Raw genomic sequence first — 23,721 nt, forward strand, 5'->3', positions numbered from 1 at the left:
GGAATCCGCCCGCCCCCCCCCTCACTTTTTGGCTGGTCTCGACTCGAGACCAGCCAAAATATCGAGACCAAAGGGGACCGAGACCGAGACCAAGACCGAGACCACAGCTCCCGGGACCGAGACCGAGACCGACAAAAAGTGGTCTCGAGACCGAGACCGAGACCGGTCTCGAGACCTACAACACTGGTGCCCAGTAACATTATCTCGTAGATTATGAAATAAAATTGTGAGTTTTGAGAGGTACACTTCGTTTCAAATGATGCACTTTTCTTTCAAACGTCTCCAAGAGCGTTGAAAAATAACGCGAAATGTCATGATTCCATTATGCAGCTAATTTAATCGTAATTTTGGCATCAAAATTTGAAAAATAGTGGATGAAACGGTTGCTTATGTCGATTTTTTTACATGGCGTGACAAAAAAATATTGCTGTTTGTCGTTTATTATGGAAAATTCGTTGAATAAATGAAGTTATATCTTTCTTGAAAATAGATCACCTTTTGCCGCATGTATTATAGATTTTTTTGCCTTTTGGTGAATGCGCCGTTGAATCTGTGGCTGAAGACGCTCGCGGCCAGAAATCCGGCCAGACCCTCGGCTACCTTGAGCCTGGTGATAGTAACCTGACACGCGGATCCGAAGACGAACGCCCGACCTGTTTACTAACAAACATGACTAAACATGCTATAACTAAACAGCTACATAACTGTTTCACTTGATCATTTTCCAGGTAAGGTAAATGGGTACAACTGTAGAATACAGGGCCACTCCATTCCATATCCGCGCATCCATGGCTGCGTGGATGCGCTGTCGGTTTTCATCCAAATTGAACGGAAAGTACAGTCAATTGACCGGTTCCGCAATTTGACCAGTTCCGCAATTTCGGAAAACTAGCTCTCGTTTTCAGGAAGACGAAAACGCCAAGGACTTAAACTTTGGTACTGATGGAAAGGTTATTCAATCTACTTTTCAAAAATGGTTTTAGTTTTAGGATACTCACTTACATTTAAAAATAAATCCCCTACGACCGTCACTTGCCGTTAACGAACTGCCGAAATGGAACGTGCACGGAAGCGTGATTTCATGTTTGTCGGCCTGCTACACGATTGTTCAGGGGAATTAAATCATGGCGATTGATGCAACTTGTTCGGAAATTATTCATTATTCCACCATACAAATATAAGATTTGAAGTCTTTGAATTTTTTTTTCTATACCCACCAGAGTAACTGCTGGTCGTTTGGCCGGTTCCGCAAACGCATTCATACTGCCTATACAATACACTGGCCATGGTGTGACTGTATTAACCAGTGCTGCTATTGACAAGTATTGTTGATGACGGCCCCCTAGCGCGGTGCACTTTATTTATTTTCGCATGAATCTTTCTTTTTTTTACAACTTAACAAAGAATTGAGAATTTCTATTTATTTTTAATCCTTGTTTTAAAAATGTCGAATTTGATGATCATTTCTGGGTGTTCAGTGCAAAAAATTGAAAACTAAATTGAAACAAAATGATTTTGTTTCTGTCCAGCTTCCGGACAGCACTGTATGTTTTGGATAAAAAAAATTTGGACTTCAAAATTTAAAATACAAAAATCTTTCTCAATACTTCCCACTAAACACTTTTCCTTTGCTCTAAAAAAATTCACCCCATACTTGATGTTGAAGCAGTTGTGCCTCAGGGGTTTGAATTCATTTTAGAGTTACAACTCTCCACATCCAGGGTGCATGAGTCAGCCCAGGCTAGGAGGTGAGGTTTGTGGGGACCAATTAAGAATAGTGCATAATAATATGTTTCTAACCCAAAGGACATTTCCAGTAATTTAGTAAATTTAAAATTATCCTTTTTCGGTGGGTTCTAACCTTACTCTTTACCCTTTTAAACATAAAGAAAAATAGGTCCACTCATATTTCATAATGAAGACCAGTCTCTCGTCAGTACAGAGACACAAATTTTGATTGTTTTCTTGGAGCACAAAATTTGTCAAATACTATAAACCATTTCTCATTTTTGTCTCAATCGGTCATAAACTAAACGTTTTATATAAAATTTCTTTTTCATACAGACAATGCCAAAGACAAAGAAGAAGATTACGCCAGCCTCCTGATAGGCCATAAGAGGCCATCAGCACATCTTTTTCAGTTTTACCTGTGAAGGTCAAGAAGAAGTTGAATATTATAGTGAAAGTACATGTAGCTGTGTGTCTTTATCACCATTTCTTTGAATTTTATGTGACAAGTTTTTTTGTATAGTGCTAGCTTCTGGAGTGCTTAAATTATTTGTGTATAACAATTAAACAGACATGCAGGTGTCATAAAGGCAATAAATTTAAAGGCGTTACATACATTTTTATTTACCAGTACATGTGAAAGAGAAGTGAGGTGTTTGAAAAACTATGCTACTTTGCATGAAAAACTCACAGGACATGTCTATTTCTGTGATTCATCACCATTTATTTATATGACACGTATATTTTTGGATTTAAAAGGGGTAGCTTCTTGAGTGCTTTAGTTTTGTATTACATTTACACATGCAGGTATCACATGTCAATATATTGAAAGGGTTATCGGGATATACGTGATGAATGTGTTGACATTTTCTTTTAAGAGCATCATCGAACAGTAGATGAGGTTTGCTAATACAGTTGCCCAAGCATGATACATGTACATAGTTAATATGTGCAACAACGTATGAGGAGTAACTGAACATTACAATTAGAAATTGCCATTGCTATGAAACAGCCATAGGATTTATGACATTTTTAACAATTTGTTTTAATTTGTTTGTGAAATTTAATTTGAATGTAAAACAATATGTGCATGTATGTGGCCTGTATGTATCTGGCCTGCTGAGGCCTGTTCCCCCTTCCCTCCCGGCCCCCAGGTTCCCCCTACTGGATGTTGGTGCACACAAAATTAAGCATATTGTGTTGTTACCCTGAACAAATTGAAACACTCCCCCCCCCCCACAAAAAAAAAAGTAACATGAAAAAAAGGAGGAGGGAATAAACAAAAGTAAATAAATAATAATAATTAAATACAAAAATAATATTAATAAACAGTGCTCCCCTGCAGACAATGATTAAGTTCCAATTCATCCAGCCATGCAGTAACTTCCTTAAGTGTCATAGGAATTAAAAATGATCCTGGAGAAAATATTAATTCAAATTCATAAATTATCTGGTCTGTGCTTATGTGAGAAAAAAACAACCAACTGGAGCAATTCGGTACAAGGTTTGTGTCTGGTTCTATTCAACGTCAGAGTGTGTCTAAATAAAAATAAGACAACAAAAAAGCAAAATATTAGTGATTGCAAGATGATAGACAGAATGCACAAAAAGCAAGAAAGTCATTTAATTGGATTGAAGCAAGTCAAATAATTATAACGTAAAAAAAATCCAACGAACCATAACATTTTCATGGAGTTACACTTTGTAAATTTGGACGCATTATAATGTGCAGACCTTGGCTCATGCACAGGGAAATATAATCCACATCTTTTCTTGGCTGGTTTGGGGGCAAAAACGATCTAGATTTGGCCAGTGAACAAGGAATATTTTCAGTCCAGTATCGCAGAGGGCGCCGTTTGCGAAACCGGAAAACATTTGCGGAACCGGTCAAAGCACCGACCTCTACAAAACGTCCTGGCAAATTTCTCTTTCAAACGATCACAGAAAACTATTCATATCATGAAGTAGGTGAGTAATTTGCGCATATTTATAGATAGGTAGCTTCCTGTGAAAGCGCGTTTTTTCACCACAAGACGCTTCAGACGATTTGCGATTGCGGAACCGGTCAAACGACTGTACAACCATGGAGGAATTATAAGAATTCCTCCATGGTACAACAAGCATGACAAGCTCACGGTCATTGATCTCCTGATCTCCACATTGCCCCACGGCCACTTCGCCCCGTCCCCACTTTAATTTGTTAAATCCAATCATACTTTTAGTAGTTTTCGTCGTTTCTTTTTGATTCATGGCTCAAGTTTCATATTGGATATTAAAGCTCATCCCTTCGTAAAGAAACAACTGACAAATTGTTCATCGTTTTGAAGCAGGGTTTTCACAGTTCTGCGCCTGAAATGTGCTCAGGGATGCTTTAACATTGAGAAACATCAGGCTGTTGAAATTATCAATTGACTTCAGTTCAGGATGTGTTGATTTTTCACATGGCACGTTTTGTAACGGTGAAGTGACACCTGCTTTGTCATGTTTGTGCACTTGTTTTCATTCCTAGCATTGGTTTTGGCACTTGTTACACATGTCTAAGTTTGAAGTGGATGACTTTGTGACCCCGCCCGACCCAGACCTCATCTGCTGCATCTGCCGCAATGTACTCTGCAACCCCTTGGAGAGCCCATGCCAGCATGTCTTCTGCCGAGACTGCATCACCACCTGGCTCAACGTGCATCGCAGCTGTCCTAGCTGTCGCAAGCATGTCAGTGAATCCAGGCTGAAGCCAGTCCTGCCCATCGTCCGCAACATGATCAACCGCCTGCTCATCAAGTGCCAGAACGTGTCCCTGGGTTGCAATAAAGGCATCAAGCTGGAGATGTTTGAGCGCCACGTCAAGGAGTGTGAGTTTGCCCTGGTGGGCTGTCTCAACAACGGCTGCGTCAGGAACGTCCTACGCAAAGACATGCTGAAGCATGAGAGAGAATGCTTGTACCGACTGGTGAAGTGTAACAAGGGATGCGGATTACCAGTAACCGTTGCTAAAATACATTTGCACAGTTGCATCAAGAGTTTAAAAAACTCTATGAAAGGTAAGCAGTTATAAACTTGTATCAATGAAAGTGTGACACAATCCCAGGTTCAATTGTCTCCAAGACATTGAGTCATTTAAAAAAAAACAGCGGTGTACATGTACATGTATATCAGAAAGCTCTGTCAGTGAGTCTGTAATACTCGGTAAGTTGATCATAGTGGCCAATGTCATTTAGAAAATATGACATAGCAAAATGAAAAATGCTGATATTAGAAAAATGATATCAAAGAGCATCCTTTGCCCATTTTAGGGTGTGATCAGATTATGGCTTGAATCACTGGACTTGGTTGAGTGGCTCTCAGAAACTACCAGTGGTCTAGTTGCTTTTTGGATTTGCACACTACTGATCATTGTTTATGCTTTACAATGTATGTCAAATTTTCCAACTGAATTCTTATTTCCCTGGGGGGAAATCATTAACATTACAAATGTTCCTGGTAAAAACTGAAAGAGTTAGTTGAAAAGTTGAAAACTGCTTATGTTTTTAAATGTAATTATAGTGTTCAACATTTTTTGTTTTTGCTCTGTTCCTCTAGTCATGGAACAAACCTTCAACAAACGCCTGAAGGATCTAGAAAACAGGATGCTAAAATCTGAGGAGGAACTGGTAAATCGTGTCAGAAGTGTAGAGAAAGGTCTATTCGATGAAAGTTACAATACGGATGTACAACTAAATAGATTGCGAGAGGAGTTGCACAGAGACGGCTACATAAGACCAAGCAGAAGCCGTAGTCATAGCAGAAGCCACAGCAGGAGCCGGAGCAGCAGTTACAGCAGTAATCACAGTTACATGAGTAGCCATCACAGTTACAGGAGTAGCCGTAGTCACAGCCGTAGTCGCAGCCACAGTCGAAGCCACAGCCCTAGTTATGACAGTGAAAGCCCCAATAGTAGTGGTAGTTCATCAGACCGTGGCCATAGGGGCAGCCCTCTGTATGACAGCCCTCATGATGACTGGTTCAGGGATGAGTGGGAGTATACTAGTGATGAGCAGTCGAGGGATCAGTCGCCTGATGAAGATGATGAATCATCTTGGCATGACGGCTATTCTCCAGAATCGGATGATAGAGACAGTCCTAATGCGGAGTTTAGCCCCACGGAGGAGGAAGACTTGCCAGTTGCAATCTCTGTTCCTTCAAGTAGTAGAGTCGGCCTGTCCACTTCAAATAATGGCCAGTCAGCACAAGCCACTTCTGGATCCAGCCATGCGACAAACCAACAACAAGGAAGAAATGACTCTGATACCTCAGGATCATCCACACCACAGCCCCCAATTGACAATGAGGAATCCGAACCAGAGGCATCAGAATCTAGACATTATCATTTGCGTGGTAAGAGACACCAAGTGCCCTTAGTCACCAATGCCGGACAAACATCTAGCAATGATGCCCCTGAAACATCTTCAGCAGGACCCTCACAAGTCAACCCCACGGATGCTGCTGGTTCCCTGTATGGGATCCAAGTTGGCAATACCGACACCGAGGATGACGATTGGCAGCCTGAGGCTGACACTTCCTCATCGGGCATCTCTTCAGAGACATCTGCCACAGATGTTGAAGATGATGATGACGGCCGTGATCTGTCAGGCAATGAGCAACAAGTTGAAGAGCCCACTGGCGATGGGAGGAACACCAGAACTTCAACCAGGAGAAGAATGCAAGCAGGAGATTCAGAGAGTCAGTCTACAGACAGACCCAGTACATCCAGACAGTCTGGAAACCAAGAAGAAACAGCAGGTGACAGAGATACACAGAGGCATGAATCTCAGAATACTGGCCTAACAACCAGGTATGGTTATATTGTTGTTTGATCAAAGTCCCTCCCTTCCCCCCCCCAAAAAAAAACACAACACATACATAAAAATAGGACTTTTCTTGAAGGGTTTGATGTTCCGTATGCCATGCCAAAAAATTTGTCGGAATCTGATGTTCATGCACAGAGTCCCTAGAGTATGTTACATGGCTGTTGCCAATTGAACAAACAATCGACACCCAGGATTCAAGTTTGCTTAAATGTTTTTTGTTCACTTTAAATTTACAGACTTAGACATGTTGGAAGGTACGCAGTAGTGTACAAATTTTGGCATTAAGAAAAAAAATGTATGTCATCCTTTGCACATTTTGTAGCAAATTACATTACCTGATGTAATCAGAATATTGCCTATTGATTCACAGGGGTCACCGTCGCCATAGAAACAGTGATTCGGAGGATGAAGATGCAGGAGGGAGACGTTGCAAGAAGAAGGCCAAACGAAAATGATGTGGGTGATGCCTTTTGTTGCATGTTCTGTAACTGAGAACATTTTCTCCTTTTTGGAGAAAGACAAAAGCGTTTTAAAAAGCCAAGATTAAAAACTGTGTGCTCCAGGCAGGAGTAAGTATGCAGATATCAGACAGTTGACGATTGCTGTGATGTGGGATGTGGCCCTTTTAACACCCAAGGGGCCCAGAGCACCTGAGGTGAAGCCTCGGTGTCATATTCCGCATCACAGCAGTCAACAATTGAGGTATCGCCGTTTGCGGGTTAGCCATGCCCCTTAGACAACCGTATGAAATTATGTACTGTACACTACGGTTTGTTTGTGTCAGATTTTCACGTTCCTCATCCATTTGTAATGTAATTGTAATGTAATTGTAATGGAATTTGACAATATTTCTCACCCTGCATTGACACGATTCTGCCGCGATAGGTTTATTGTTTTGTTGCATCGCGCCAATAAATAAAAACATAATGGGTTGCAACTTACTATGCAAGAAATAAATAAAATCACTGTGGTGTAGCCTTTGATAACTTTGAGCTTTCCTGTTGGACATGAGACAGAGCGGTTGCAGTTCTCCGTTGCAGGGTGCATGTGCAACGCAGAGGTCATTTACATGTACATGTACATATATATGCAGCGTACTGCATATGAGGTTATTTATGCAACACAGTGTACACAGAAGGGTGCAGTGATTGGAACACAATAATGTTGTGCGTCTGTGTCCGCCTCGTGGTATGTGGGACACAGACGCAGTTACATTTTCCATGTTCCTCGAGCGCAAGCATGATAATGAATTTCTCTTCAAGGGAACTTGAAGTTGGAACTAGGCTTTAGATGAACCTTTCAGTGGTTTAGCACATGCAGCTGGAATGACGCTCGCATCTTGGAAAAGCGTCTTGGAATAGGGTGCCATATGGACCGTGCAATATGGTATAATATTACACTGTTGTTGCCATGGAATATCCATCAGGATCGAGGAATCAAGTTTGCTTGAAGATAATAAAGCTTGTTTTGGCTGTGTCTGGATCATGCTGTTTTTGGTTGTGCTAAATATCATTAGCCTTTGGGGTTTTTTGCTTGGCCGTATTAATGCCATTAGCCTGTTTTGGTTGTTTAACTACATGCATGTCCGACACAATAGGAGTGCGCTCTTTGGAGTTGACCCAAAGGAAATTCACTCTCAGATTGTGTCTGACAAATGACATGCTACTAGTGTGAAAGTCCATCCATAGCCACAGAAAAACATCCCGTTTAACAGGGTCCTTCACATTAGAAGTGATTGTGTTGTAAGCCCTAATTGAAGAAAGTGCAAAGCATTGTCAGCATTGGGCTTTTCCTGTAAACAGGGGCAAAACACAAAATGATTCAGAGAATCAGGTGCCATCATATCCAGATTCGTTCTCATTCCAAATCTACAAGAAAACTGGGACTTGACCTACATATCTTATTTCTCTGTCATCGTTTGTCCGAACCCTTTCTTCCCGGGTACACTTTGAGTCCCCAAATTATCTTTATTCAAACCCAAGCTACGGAGCTCCCTCTTTAGTTTGTAGCTTGTGCAGGGAACTTCATAATTATATTGTGTTTGTACAAAGTTATTACTAAAACTTCGGAATATGTATAAAAGGAGTTTGGTCACCACTGTGGTTTCTTCTTTTGCTTCCACTCAAAAAGTGACCTTTGACATCTTCGACCTCAAAGTACCGAGCGGGCGGCACAAGGGTGGGGCGTGTTATATGGGGATACACGTAGGGCCTAGTATGTGCCACCCTCCCCTCTGCTGCACGCTCAGTATTTGAGGGTAAGGATAAATGAGATCCCCCTAAAAGGAAGTGGCCTCCTATAAATTGGACCCAAGTTATGTCACTAAGCCATGAGTTTCATTGGGAGGAGTGAGACTTTCATGAACACTGTATATGTACACATACAACCTTCTTGCAAAGCTATATGAATATTGAAAATGTGATACTTCTGTTCAAATCATGCATGTTTCTGATATCTTTCCAGCAATGATCATAATTGCCAAAGTTTAAGATTAATAATTTTCACAATTTGTGAAATAATGTTTGAACTTGGGAAGAAATTTATTTAAAGGTTGATTTTTCTATAATTTGAAACTTCATCGCTTTGGCTGCATGCCTTTCAACTTCATACCGAGCTTGCTAATGTAACCTTTGATTATTATGACCATGATCTTCTAAACGTTTTTCTCGTTACATTTTAAGCCTTGTGAAACTCTTGTGCATTTAACAAATCTTGAGCTTTTTCATTCAGTTAAAAAAATATAGTTACAATACTGTTGAAACAGTTAATACACACAATTGTACATTGCCCAGTGATTTTTCCAAGCACGTTTTCAGTTTGAATAAAAACAAACATAAAGAGCAAAGCTTTGGTGAACTGTTTTTTATTTAAATTTCTTAGATGTGCTGATAAAAATAAACATTTCTTTACATTTTTTTCAAAATGTCATAATTATGAATAAATTGTTTATTACAGTACATTTGATGGATACGATTCTGAGAATTGCACTGTTTCAGCAATAAGAGTATGAGTATCGTTTCGGTTTGTTGTAACACCATGTGGTAATACAAATGTAACTACATGCACTGCTTAGAAGATATTTAGTTCGGAAAAAGAACTTGTCCTGCTTATTATCAACTTCGCTTAGTAGTTTTTTGTTCTGATAAGAACAGTCCTGCTTTAAGTACTAAAAGAACTTGTCTTTGGTTTCCAAGGGCGGATCCAGAACCCATTTTTTTGGGGGGGGGGGGCAAAAAAAAAAATTTGGTCCCCCCAAAAGGTGGGTCCAAAAATTACGGTGTGGGGTTCGGGGCCGGCTTATTAAAGGGCCCCGAAATTTTTTTGGATTCTAGATCCTCTGTGGTGCGATCTGAGGCAATTTTTGACCACTTTAACAAATGTTTTTTGAGGAAAAGATAGTGGTGTACTAATTGCCTGCCTTTATTGCGACGTCACATAAAAAAAAAAAATTGGTTTCGTGTTTTTTTTTGGGGGGGGGGGGCATGGCCCCCTAGAGCTTTGGCCCCCACCCCTGGATCCGCCCTTGTTGGTTGCAACGTAGCCTGCTCTAGTCATCGTCAGGAGACTGAAGAGAGTTGGAGATGCTACTCCTTAAGTAGGCTGTTTGGGAGTATTACTTGCATTGGTGGATTCTGATTGTTTGATTGTCAGTGACCTTCGCTGAGACAACTCCATCCACATCCTCTCAGCGGACAAGGGCAACGCCATCGTCGTCATGGACAGGGAGGACTACAGCAACAAGGTAAAAGACATACTTTCTTCTGGTTCATACCAGATACCATGCAGTGGGTTTCCTGCTTTTTGCAGCACCCTGTAAAAACGATACGACGCATAATCTTCTGCAAAGCATGGGACCCCTCTGCAGCCGTAATTAATAATTCCCTTATGGTGTTGATGAACCCTGCTAAATTGGGTACATGGTGAGGTGTGTTTCCCATGAGTGGGTGTAGGGCCAATCAGAATCCACCAATGCAAGCAATACTCCCAATCCTAACACAGCCGGAGTAGCATCTCCAACTCTCTTCAGTCTCCTGACGATGACTAGAGCAGGTTAGTCGAAACGTTGAGACCAAAGACAAGTTCACGGACTGCACGCCGGCGACATCTCGTGGCCATCCCGATTGTATCCCGTCTTGACTTTGGCGCCAGCTCGAGACTACTACGTGGTGTCAGTGGTGACTACGGCGCAAGCTCGAGAGTACTACTTGTAGTTCGTGATCACTTCGTGGCCAACTTGTGGACACTTAGTGAGCTCCGAAGATAATGTTCTTTCCTCAGCAGCAAGATGCAAAATGAGAGATATTGGCGAAGATCGGGCTTTTTATAGCGAAAACGGACACCACGGATGGACCCGAGAGCCCCAAAACCGAGATAACAACGAGAACAGCACATAATTGAAACGGCGACGAGGGGGGACAACGTTATGACCACGACATTAAAACGTAATAAAAACGTACAGGTCGATGTGACAACGTTTCCCACGTGATGAAAAACGGTGAGCACGCAATGAAATCGTAGTTGTTCAGAAGGCGACACGAGATAAAAACGTAATAGACGTACTGAGGTCGAAGTTGGACAGTCCATGGTAGCTTTTTCCCGAGGTGGAAAGGACATGTTGATGTAGTTGCCACGAGATAATCCCGTAGTACCATCGAGTACCGCGTAATGAAAACGGCCGTAAAACAGGCCAACAATCAATCCGGAGCCATCCCGTAAAATCCGATGTAACCATCAGCCCAACCTTGAGAACACTACGAGAGTACTTCGAATAAGCCGTATTGAACACGTTTTCAATTCGGCAATAAATTTCCGAAGTGCACACGTTTCAGTTTTACAACATATCCAAAAACGTTTTGGGTGATCCGTGGAGCATCCGTGAGAATCAGCCCACGGAAGTATCGACACGCCCTTAATTCGTGGTTAGTTCGTGGCAACCCGTGAGATCCGATTCCATTTCGTGGTTACTTCGATTTTTAAACTTTTGCGCCCACGGACACCTCGAAGTGGCCACGAAATGGCTTCACGTATTGGTATGAGAGGGGTCTAACTGAGTTTTTATCGGTTGTTCTGAAGACCACACAAATTCACAATGGCGATTTGCTTATATGAGGTGTCACTACTACACTTATTCAGTGAATGCTTTGTACAATTTACAACATGGTGATATTCCTATCAGTTATGAAATGATACAGTTTACATGTACAGATTTGTTTTTTTTATAAGTATGCTGGGCTGGATTTATTTCTGCATGGATAACAGTCCACTGCCGTACACTCCTGGTTTCTCAAACGATCTTCTCCCAAGGTTACTTGGATCAGCAGGGCACTGAGAAACGCAAGAAACACCATTGATCACATCTTAATTAACACACAAGCAAGGGACCAGCTGACTGACTGCCGTTCCTACAGCACTTGCTTTGATACTGACCATCGGTTAGTAATCTGCACCCTGAAGTGGAAATTCCGTCGTTGTGCTACTGTACGTGAACTACGACCCCAACGTCTAAACGTTGAAGCCCTGAAGTCGGAACAATAGTCTGAAGTCTTTCGGCAGCTGGTTCGATCCCGTGTTACTCAAGGTGACTCTCTTGAAGCTGTGGCATGTGCCATAAAGCATCTCTCGAGACGTGTGGTACACAAACATCCCAGAAGAAACAGCCGTACCTGTCTGAATTAACTCTTCATCTAATTCTGCTAAAGAGGAAGGCTGTATACGCACTCCAGAATTCACAGCTCTGAGGAATGAGGTCAAACATGCATGCCAGAAAGATCTCGACGAATGGCTGGTAAATAATATCAACACATTAAACCAAGCATACCAGAATCCTAATTGCAGAACTATGTGCAAAACTCGGTGCTCGGAGGCTTCCTTCGTCACCACCACTCTATGATCTGATCCCAGTGTAGAGAAGGTACTGTGGGTGCAAGAGTTAATAAGGCTGTTATGCCACTTCCACCAGGTCCGGATGAAGTCGATCTGGGCTTTCAACCCTGCTGGTGACAGCCACGTCCACGGCCTTCCTTTTCGCTTCTCAAACAGCGTGTTGTTGACTAGAAGGGAGTATTCCTCAATTAGATCCAGCAGATGCACCCCATTGTCATTTGTTACCTGATGAAAGGTGAAAGGAACGTCTCCCTGCCCAGGCGGGCATCGAAGTCCCCAATGATGGCAAGGATGTGATGCCGGGGAACAGCCTCTACCGCTCGTCTTAGACCATCATAGAACTTTCTCTTCTCCTCATCACGTGCTAGGAGAGGTTGCGCGTTGGCCACTATGGTGGTGAGGACTGGATTGCTTTGGAAAGAGGCAGTGATAACTCCATCAGAAGACCGGTTAACACTGATTAACGACCTCTGTGCCTCTCTGCTCAGCATGAGCCCGACCCCACCAGTTGCCGCATGAGCTTCGTTTCTCCAAGCCGATGCGATGACAAGGTAGTAATCCTCAATCATGTTGATAACCACGATCTCACACACATTCCCACGAGGTGAGCGCGCACGAATTCCCTCCGCTGTTTTCCTGCGGACTCCGGCCGTATACGATTCTTCGTTGGATTTAAGATCATGATTAGGCTTCTTTTTTTTGCGAAAGTAGTGCTTGGGTAGTCGCAACTCCTCTCCCGAGATGGGTTGTTTGAGGTTAGAGATTTCCTTCTCTTAAGAGAGCTGCCTTCCCAGGGTTACGAGCCCCTCCTGACTAATTAATCCATAGCCGGGGCACTGGTTGACATGGCGCCAGGGCGTGTCCACACGCTGGTGGGCCTGCGCACCATGTCTCTGGGGCCCACTGCTGCACCGAGACCTCCTATTCAGCCTGGGGTCGCAAGATGCCCAGTTACCGTGTGCTGCCACGAGATGTAATAAACATTAGAATACTGGCTAACTGAAGTGTTTCCAGTACATTAGGTGCTGTAGATGTTTAGGGGCAGTGTTTTAGCCACATTGTACTAAATCTTATTTTGGATTTTGAGAATTCTGTTTCTGGCGATAGCCTGAATTTCAGCGGAAGTTGCTGACAGAGTAGTCCGGCATTTTAGCCCGATTTTCGCCTGCTTCTGAAGAGCTGCACTACTAGCCAGCGACTTTACACATGTAATGCTCTCCCGGGTTCCCTGGCCCTGCCCATCTTTTTTACACTAATTTTGGTCTAGCACCCTCTCGTGCCTTTCCGGGCCTTCGCAACTGAACGCTAGTCGATTTCTGAAGTTTCATTCACATCGAACTGCTACTTGAAGTATTGAACGTGCCATTTTCCACCTTCGAAAACAGTTAAGATGAATAAACATCAGAGGAATACTGGTGAGTCATGATTTTAGTTAGAAGTAATTTGTTTTCCAGTTGCCGGCAAAATTCTACACTGATTGTTTTGTTCTTAGTATACGAAAACTGTCTTTTATTTGTGCGTTAGGATCTCTTTAAATATCGATGTCTGAAGTCATGGCCATAATGTTCAGTAACGTTTACCATTTAAGAAAAGGTGTGTAATTGGCCATTTTATATTTTTATAAGTTTGTGATATTGTTAGCTAAAAACTGAGTTTTTGTGTGTAGCCGAGGCTTGCCTGAAGACGTCCACTTGCCGCTGAATTGACTTTTCTAGACAGAAAAAGCAGTGTTACTGGGTTGAGGAAATCTTGGGCTATAGAGAGAACAGTTCTTTTTACCACACGCACACACAGACTCAAACTATAAAGAAGAAAATTTACGAGTTTAGGTCATTCTCAATGGTTAACCGGCTGGAAAGAGGGCGCCCTGGCACCCCAACTCCTTCACAACACCCCTTGACGGTGTTCTACGTCTTAGAAGCCAGTATATACTGTAGCGATTATGTGGTGCTGTCCGCCTGGAGAGTAGGGCCTGTCGCGCAGGCGCAGACTAGCAGTGCAGTATAATCATTGATACTCATCGATCTCCATTTACTAATGATGGAGATCGATGAGTAGGCCTATAATGTGTAAGTTGATTACGCGCGCACGAAAGGTTTTGTTGTGATAGCTTGGAGCGGAACGGTTGTTCGCTGCGGAACTTCCAAAAAGGACTCGAGCCCGAATCTCCCTTGACGGACAGCACACCCTGCTTGAATTAAAGTGAATCATTGTGGAAATTACCAGCAAGTATTGTTATAAAGTGATTGACATATTAGTGATTTGTTGAGGATCAAAATTAAAAAAAAACTGAGGCACCCGTCTCCTGGTCAGATTTCTTTCGTCCATGTCAAGGTCTTGTCTTGTCCATCAATGTGTTACAGTACTCTGTTGGCAAACTCCTGGGAAAATCACATCCGTCATCTAGAACCCATTGACCAAACACTCATTTGGTGACAGCGGTTTGTTTTATCTCTTAATTTACCCCCCCCTCCCTCGGTTTCACACGCTACAGCCAGTTTCGCCAACCCTTGTCGGGGAGTCATTTCACTGCGTAGTCGATGTACCTGGTGAGTTGGGGGAGGAGACTTCGCCGACGTCGACACTTCCAGCCCAACAAATACCGTATACATTGGTACACTTCACCCACGGGTTGCCGTCCGAGACACCGACCGGGGTACCGATGGCAGTGCAGGGTACTGGTGCGGGAAACGGGGAGCGTCTTCAACCGTCGGCACCGGGCACCGGGCACCGAGAGATTGATCCACAGTGGTCAGTTGAATTAATACAGCAACAGACGCAGGGTGCGGGAAACGCGGAGCGGCTTCAAACGTTGTTTATATCGGGACGCAAGGAGACTTCGCCAAAGTGGTTTACGACAGCACAGCAACCGATGCCGTATATCAGTGCACGCACCAGGGCACCGGTGGCTTCGCAGGGTGTGGAAAAAACGGAGTGGATCAAGTAGTCGGCACCGGGGCACCGGGAGACTGATCCAAACAGCAACAGACGCCGTATATCTTTGCACTGATGGCCACGATAGGTTCGGGTAAAACAGTCCATATGCAATCGTCGGAACCGGTGTCACGGTCTCACTTCTCCGGCGTGCTAGCTTCTCCAAGTTGGAAATTTCGCTTCAACACGCATGCACAAAATTGCGCAGTAGTGTTCACTTTCGCCAACTTTATGTGTGTGCTGAGTTCTTTGGGGTTGTACTGGTGCACGTAAGAAGTTAGGATGTTTGTATGTATACGTCACAAGGTACCATCGAATCCAGACCTAGGCATGGTGGGGCGGGCACTAATTCTACCTCCATGGCGCAATTAACTCTCAACATCCTGCTCAACATCATGCACATCATGGATCCGGACGCATCCCTTGGTGCACCAGTGCTTGGTGCACGAATCCTACAAAATGCATTCGGGCAGTCAGGAAGAAGCGGTAACCGCTGCTATTGAGTTTCAGGCCATTTTGACCGCGGAAAAGGAAAACAGCATCAGAAGGGTCAGAGTTGTTGAAGGCGATGTGGAAAGCGCCATGGCGGCAAAGATGAACCCAGTTGTTGATAACCAAATCGCAAAATTAGAAAACCAGCTAGAACTAATAGCGCAACAGATCCAGGCCCTAACACAACAGAGTCGTTCTCTCAAAGACAGAAGAGGATGTTTCAAGTGCAGAGACTTGGGCCACTTCAAGAAGGATTGTCCAAAAAACTGACAGCCGAGTCAAGGAGCACGGACTAGGAAAACATGTAAAGGCTGGTTTCAAGGACCGGGGGTCAGTCCATCAGAAGGAAGGGTCCACACAAAAGTTGTGTTCCAGCGGAACGGCATTTCAAAATGGCGCTGGGCTTCACATACTTGGACAAGTAAATATAGTGGATGCTCAAATGATGCTCATTACAGGGGAAACGGTGTCCATCGTGTCTGAAAAAGTAATTCATAGAATGAACCACTGTTCCAGACCTGCAGTAAGTCTACCGTACATGCGTACCTGGCAGACGACACCCTGTTGAAAGTACATGGAGAGACGACGGTTGAGCTCCTAACGGGCGGAAAAAAATTCGCCATGACCTCGTAATAGCAGACATTCATAATGATGTTCTTCTGGGTTAGATTTGATGCAGCAACAAGGTTGTGTGGTTGATGTCGGTTGCAAAAGGCTGCTAGTGGGCCATATCTTTACAGACAAAGGTTTCTTCGGAGAACAGATCATGGGTCTCTCCGTTGGCTCTTTAATTTTAAGGAGCCAGAAGAACAAGTTGTCAGGTGGCTTCAAGTACTCGCAGAGAACGAATGGACCGATCCAGTAAGCACCGCCCCATGGTGTTCTGACCAATCACAGCCGTGATTTATGTCCGACGTGCGTGCACAAAAGTCCGACGTGCGTGCACGCGCGTATGATGCGCACGGCAGGAAAATGCAGTGTGGCATTGGAGAGGAGCACGTGTTATTTTGTCCAGTGCGCAGTGGGCGGGGCTTACTGGATCGGTCCATTGGACACCGAGCATTGACCAGGCCCGAAACATGGTAAGGCCGACGCGATGTCCAGAATGCGGCATAATATCCAGTGTCACGCATTCGGCAAGAAGTCAAGGAGGGCTCAGAGTCAAGGAAGTTAGATAAAAAGGAAAAGGAAACCAAAATACAACCACAACAAAGCCGGGAAACGTTGAGTAAGGAATCTCCCAACGCAGAGGGGTATCCAGACAAGACAGAACAGGGTGAACCTGATAGCGCACCCTGTAGCGCACCACCAAATGACAATCGACCACATTATACGAGAAATATCTTCGCATTGCAGGATACATGGGTGCACATTTTGAGGATATGAGGGAATAGCAAATGGAGGATCCTACCCTGCGCAAAATTAGTAATGTGCTGGCTAGAAAATGGGACCCCTAAACCTTCATGGGCAGACGTGTTTTGCTGAAAGAGCGTGGTTGAAATCACTGTGGTGTTTGTGACAACAACTGCGACTTCGTGACGGTATACTGTACAGGCGATGGAATGAGGACACAACACATTCACGCTAGCTTCTGGTGGTACCACGGGCCTTCAGGAAAGATGTGATGAAGCAACTCAATGACTGCCAAACGGCTGGACACTTGGGAATTAACAAGATGTATGCGAAAGTTAAATCAATGTTCAACTGGGAAAACATGGAGGAATCGGTCACGAGATGGTGCATGCAATGTCTCAATTGCGCCCGACGCAAGCCGCCTCCCAAGAGAACCAGGACGCCACTACCATTCCCACTTACAGAACATAGAGGGAACAAGTGGATTCTTGTTATTTCTGTAGGGATCATGAGTATTGATAAGCGTCTTCTGACGCTCCGCCCACTTTTCTCTCTCTCTCTCTCTCTCGTCTTAATGCGTTCTTGTGAGCTGCCCTTTTGAATTTATGCCGAAAACACCTCATTTTACAAGCACCAGGAATCGAGCCAGACAACCCACACATACCAGGGTAACACTAATCAACTACTGGGTATGTTCATATTCATTTTTATGTTGTGTCATTCTTATTATTGACACAAATGGGAATTATCTGAAAACTTTCTCCACGTGATACGTTTCTCTGTGCACTGTACACGTAGCGCCACAGGGCATGTAAGTTGCATACATACTGCATTGTTTCGATTTGCATGACCCTTGACCCCAGCTTATCACTGTGGCGCGCGTACATATGATTCTCACGTTACATGTATATCTTAGGGCTCACAAAACAATAACAATAATCAAATTACATCTTTTTCAGATGTAATATGTGGGTTATTTAATATCATATCATCCCCTTATATGCCATTTATATTGTATAATTTTAACATATAAGCTCTGTAGCCTCCCGCACCTGAGGTTTGCATTAATAACTGCACATAGACGAGGTGCTGAGTAAGTTTTATAGCTCCGTGGCTTATCGCAGAGTAAGACTACATGTAACTGTATACACATTCATGTTGCTTTAATAACTTTATTGTCAAGTGAATTCGAAACATTGTGTTTATTGTAATCACAATGTATTTACAATTGTAAGCACTATCATTTTCATTTAGGTTTTAATTTGCTGGAACTAATTCGCCAGGATTATCTTGCTGGGATTATTTGCTGGAGATTTGGGAATAAAAGCTCAGTGAACATCAACATTTTGTAAAGTCTTCCTTACCGAGGCATCAAACCTCAAACCACGTGGGCTGACTGCTCGCGTAAAACCCGAACCGACGCACACGCGTCGCTTCACTTCAACTCGGACTACTTTTCCAAATGGACAGAAGCTTTCCCTTGCAGAACGTGACAGCTTTCCCTTGCAGAACGTGACAGCTAAATCAGTTACTGGAGTGTCAGAGAATTTGTTTGCCGATTCAGCGTTCCTAGACAGGTACACAGTGACCACGGCCGACAATTTGAAAGCAAGTTGTTCCAAAAAATGTGCGCAATCATCGGCATAGAACAAGGACGAGTCCCTACCACCCCAGAGCAACGGTCAAGAAGAGCGGTTTAACCGCACTCTAAAAGACATGCTTAGTCCTTACGTTGCCAAGAATCAAGGAGATTGGGACTTCCACAGTACATACCTCTGGTAATGATGGCTTATCGTGCTTCGAAACACGGCAGCACTGGCGAAACTCCAAATCTCCTCACACTAGGCAGAGAAGTTGAACTACCTGTTGACCTCATTTTGGGATCTCCGGAACAACCCCATGAGGTTACGCCCTATGTAGTAGAGTTAAGGGAAAGGTTCCAATACCATGGGAGGGCGAGGGTGCATCTGCACAAAGCTGCCAAGCATAAAAGAAAATGAGATTATGACCTACCATACCAACAGAAGCAGCTTACTCCTGGGACCACCGTGATGCTGGCTGTAGAGGCCAGAACTGTTGGTCTGTCCCCTAAACTCCAATCGAGATTGGACGGGCCCTACATTGTTACTGAATGCATCAACGATGTAAATGTACGTATCCAGAAAGGACCACGGCACAAACAAAAGATTGTACACATAGACCGCCTGAAGAAATTTGGAGGAGAGTATGGCAAGTCGTGGTGGGAAGGTAGGCTTACCGGAAACAGCGGTCCCAGAGGGTGCAGAGCCCAGTCAATGTGTCTGCTACTGAAGAGCATCTGCAGTCAGGGAGCTCAGATGAATCCAGTACAGGGCCCTTAAAACAGCCACGCTGTACAGGAAAGAGCAGCAGCAAAGAGAGCCCAGTCAACGCGTCTGCTACTGGAGAAAATCTGCAGCCAGGGAGCTCAGATGGATCCGGTACAGGGACACCAAAACAACCAAGCTGTACAGGAAAGAGAGGCAGCAAAGACACCACCAATGACGAGGCTAAACAGTCGCAGGCCAAGAAATTAGTTGGGAATGAGCAGGAGCAGCGCGAAGTCGAACAGTCTGGTAAATGCCCACTACCTACTTCGCAGCCGGAATGCCCGAGCCGCAGGAAGCGGAGGCCACCAAAAACGTTATGGAGAGTGGGTCAACCATAATATTCTACGAGTCCATCAACCATAAACAAATAACTGATTTTCCCATTCTTTTTGGTCTTATCGTCCTGCAGATGCCAAAAAGACACCACTCGCGCCACAGGTCCCCCAGAGACTGGTCAAAGAGGTGGTCCCCAAGTCCAACATCATCCCTCCAGTGCACAGAATGCCGTCAGACCTTCAGATCATATTCAGCCCTCAACCGTCACGTTTCGGAGCAACATGGCATAAAAACCAGATACGAGTGTCCGTTCTGCCATGGGAGTAGCTATTACCGACGGAGTGACTTAGGAAGTCACTTGAAGACGCACCATGCGACACAAATACAGGAAGAAACGACCCACAACAAACAATTAGACCTCCGAACCCCAGAACGAGCTGATGTGACCAACGAAGTGCCCAAAACCCGAGAGATCCAGAAAACGCCTCCGACGGTGGACCTGCATCCGACAGCCGACGAGATGCACTTCGGAGTTGCGTCACCAAGTAAGTCAAGCCACGTGACACGGGTATCACCATTACGCCAGGTCACAACGGAGACCGTCTTAAGGGCCGGCTGATTCCCGAAAAGTCCATCGGCGCAAGATAGAGATCTTCAACGAAGGCAGCCTTGTCATTGAATACCACCACTGAATATGTCCTGGGAGAGTGATGCCTGTGGAGACCTAAAGCTTGTTTACTCGTTGTTTTGTTTCTTTCAACTAAATGCAGGACGAATTCTTTCTGAAATAGAAGGGTGTGATGTAGCTATTATGTGGCGCTGTCCGCCCGGAGAGTAGGGCCTGACGCGCATGCGCAGACTGGCAGCGCAGTATAATGTATAAAGTTTATTACGCGGGCACGCGCGCGCGACGCGTGCTCGAGGTCGCTCGTACATGAGAGTCTTATCTAGTCGAGAGTCGAGACAGAGACAGAAAAACTCTTCAGGAAATTTGGATATCCTGTGATCTCGGTGAGCAAAAGTTTTCATAAATGTCACCAATTTGTTTGACATTTCAGGAATGTTGAGGTAATACCAGAGCTGAAATGTTCGTGACAGGACGAGAGCTAGTTAGGAATTACGAACGAAATTGAAACTTTTCTTTTTTTGTAATGTTGTTAGCCCTGGCGAGCGCAATTTGAGTCCCCCCGCGCAAGTTTAAACTTGCGCTTGCATTCATTTCCTGGCTACGATTTGCGCACGCAAGTTTAAACTTGCGCGCTACATAGAGTTTCCCCATGCATGCAATGCCGCTGAACTATTTTTTTCCCTGGTAAACTCATGCAGATGCATTTTTGAAGTGTACACAGCGCTCGAAATGTTATGCAAAGTATTTTTAAATACAAAATGAATTATTGTACCGTCCAATTAATTAATTTTTAGATTAATTAAAAGACCTTTTTTTCTTAAAATAAGTACTTTTTTAATTGTACAGTACATGTAATAAAATTTAAAGCATTTAAAATATAATTTAAATGATTACTATAACGTCAAAAATGGAACAATTGAAGGGATCATAATCATTCTTTTGACGTTAACAACGGGATACCCCCAGGAAATTATGATTTATTTACATCTAAGAATATAAATAAAATGCTAATTAGTTTAACAAGGCAAAAAACTTGAATCTGGTCTCCATTATTGAACAACTTCAGTACACTTTCCAAGCAATCGCCGCTAGTGTGCTTATTGATTGCTTGCCCAGTCCCCTCCCTGCCCCCGCCACTAAAAAACTTCTCTGATAAGCACTGCTAAATCTCAATGTTTCTTTTCATTGACGCTAATTGAATCCCCCTTTTTATGTATTTGTTTGTTCATTGATTTATGCCATTATTGTTAATTTATTTCTGCATGTTCTTGTGTTTTGAACATTGCTTTTCTTCATCAATGAAAATCCCGGCCGCAAGGTTCTCAAATTGCGATCGCCTTTGCGCAAGTTGTAACGTACGTACGCGAATTAAAATGGCTTAGTGTAATTTGCGTGTTCACTTGTGAACGAAATATAGACAGAAAAAAATCTACCTATATTTATTGATTGAATTCATTTACACAAAAGTCAAAATATTAGCTTCCAGATATAAAATCAGCTCTCGCAAAATTAATGCCCTTTTCCAAAAGATTGCAATTGCAGACGCCCATTATCGGAACAAAGTTTCGTTAAAACAAAATAAAAAATTCCAATTTTTTAAGAGCAGGGGTTTCCAACTTTATAATTAACAAATATTTAAGACGTGTTTGCACAGCACCTTCAGAAAACATTTGTATTTAAACAAGATTTGAACAGTCCAACATTGTTTTTCTTGAGCAGAAATTAAAGCAAAATGAGAATTCAGCAAAGTGGCAACGGGGCGAAGTGGTTCGGGGTGTACTGGCATCAGGCGAAATGGAAATTGGGTATAAATGGAAATGATGGTAAAGCATTTGCAAAACAAACTAGTTCTGGAAGTACATGTAGTTCGACTAACTTGGACCCTACTACCGGTAATTGCCTTTTCAGCATTGGGACATCACCAGATCATGTCCTAGTATGTGTTAAATAAGCGATAAGTAGGGTCCAAGTTACTCGGACTATTCTGGAAGTACATGTAGCATTTGATCGTTCCCTTGGCTTGACGCCTGGATTGACGGAACATTCATGGGACTGGGGGAAAAAGGAAAAAATTGAAACATATTTGATGTTTTTAAATTCAAGCATTACAATTGTTTTTGTTTTTTTTGTTTTTTTATTAGGAACTTTAAAGAAATATGGAGTCTGCTAGTTCTGCCAACATTGAGCCTTCATCTTCTGCTGAAGCACCTCTTGCTCAGCCACTTACCCAACTGCCCCTTGCTCAACCACTGCCTGCCCAATCAGCGCTTGCACAACCACTTGCACAACCGCTTGCGCAAAACACAAGCACTTCTGCAGTTGACTCCCTTGAGCTACAGATATCTAAAGGCCAAGTGCTAGATTACATAAAGGAACACGACAAAGATGCATGTGAACTGTGGTTACGATCAACTTATATTGACAAATATGGGTCTGAATCGTGTGCAAGCCTGGGAGCATACAAGGGAACTGTCAGGAAAGTGCATAGTGACTATCAGAAGGCAAATAAGAATAAGCGTCGCAATCCTGATGAACTTGAAAACCTAAGATCTTCTCCCTATTGATTTCCTAGGAAAAGCATGCAATCAAAAAAGCGTAAATGTGTTGATGATATCATGCATGCTGAAGCTGCTGAAACAGTTGCCTCTGTTCTCCATACATCATTGGAAGAAAAAGACCGTGAACTTGGGGCCGCACAAAAGTCATTGGTAGAAAAGGACTATGAACTGGATGTTGCCCAGAGGAAAATTGCTCATCTCACGTCTCTGATTACTGTGAAAATTAAAGAACTGAAATGAACAAGAGGTAACAGAGATTACTACAAGAAGAAGGTAGATAAAGTAGAGACAAAACTTGAGGCTGCTGCTGACAGTTGTGACGTTCATGATACGGAATTACAAATGGCTTTTGACACCATAAAAAACATGAAACAGGAACAACGTGAGGCATCAGACACAATCAAGACTCTTGAAGACCACATAAAAAGACGAAAAAGCAAGACTGTCATCACTTATATCGGAGCCCACTTTACCACAGAATTCACATGTCTTGTGCACAAACTATTAGAGCACCATGTTGGCTATAACCATACTGGGCCAGTCATCAAGGAGTGTTTAGAATTTGTGGAAAAGGTTCCGTCAAAGTTGCCATCAAGATCAACTATTGTTAATATGAATGCAAAAAGGTTAGGGCTTGATAAACGGGCTGATAAGGCTGCATCCGAATTGGCTTTCTA

At 43.4% G+C, this 23,721-nt stretch overlaps 2 protein-coding genes across 3 annotated transcripts; one reads left to right on the forward strand and one right to left on the reverse strand.

Moving 5' to 3' along the window:
* Positions 1 to 586: 586 nt before the first annotated feature.
* LOC119734835 (sarcoplasmic reticulum histidine-rich calcium-binding protein-like) lies at positions 587 to 9,417 on the forward strand. Of its 2 annotated transcripts, none has more exons than XM_038208413.1 (4): positions 587 to 728; positions 4,238 to 4,766; positions 5,305 to 6,556; positions 6,943 to 9,417. In XM_038208413.1, exons 2-4 carry the CDS (start codon positions 4,262 to 4,264, stop codon positions 7,025 to 7,027), a joined length of 1,842 nt encoding a protein of 613 aa, XP_038064341.1. In that variant the 5' UTR covers positions 587 to 728; positions 4,238 to 4,261; the 3' UTR covers positions 7,028 to 9,417. The 2 variants fall into 2 exon arrangements, with proteins under 2 accessions (XP_038064341.1, XP_038064342.1); XM_038208414.1 differs by lacking the exon at positions 587 to 728 and adding an exon at positions 3,060 to 3,696.
* A 2,371-nt stretch (positions 9,418 to 11,788) lies between these two features.
* Positions 11,789 to 13,024, reverse strand: LOC119735095 (craniofacial development protein 2-like). The gene is made up of 2 exons (XM_038208797.1): positions 12,681 to 13,024; positions 11,789 to 11,897 (listed from the first exon to the last, which is right to left on the reverse strand). The coding sequence occupies exons 1-2, from the start codon at positions 13,022 to 13,024 to the stop codon at positions 11,789 to 11,791; spliced, it is 453 nt and encodes a 150-aa protein (XP_038064725.1).
* Positions 13,025 to 23,721: the final 10,697 nt, after the last annotated feature.

Source organism: Patiria miniata, unplaced genomic scaffold (genome assembly GCF_015706575.1).
Source record: "Patiria miniata isolate m_02_andy unplaced genomic scaffold, ASM1570657v1 HiC_scaffold_28, whole genome shotgun sequence".
Classification (NCBI taxonomy): Eukaryota; Metazoa; Echinodermata; class Asteroidea; order Valvatida; family Asterinidae; genus Patiria; species Patiria miniata.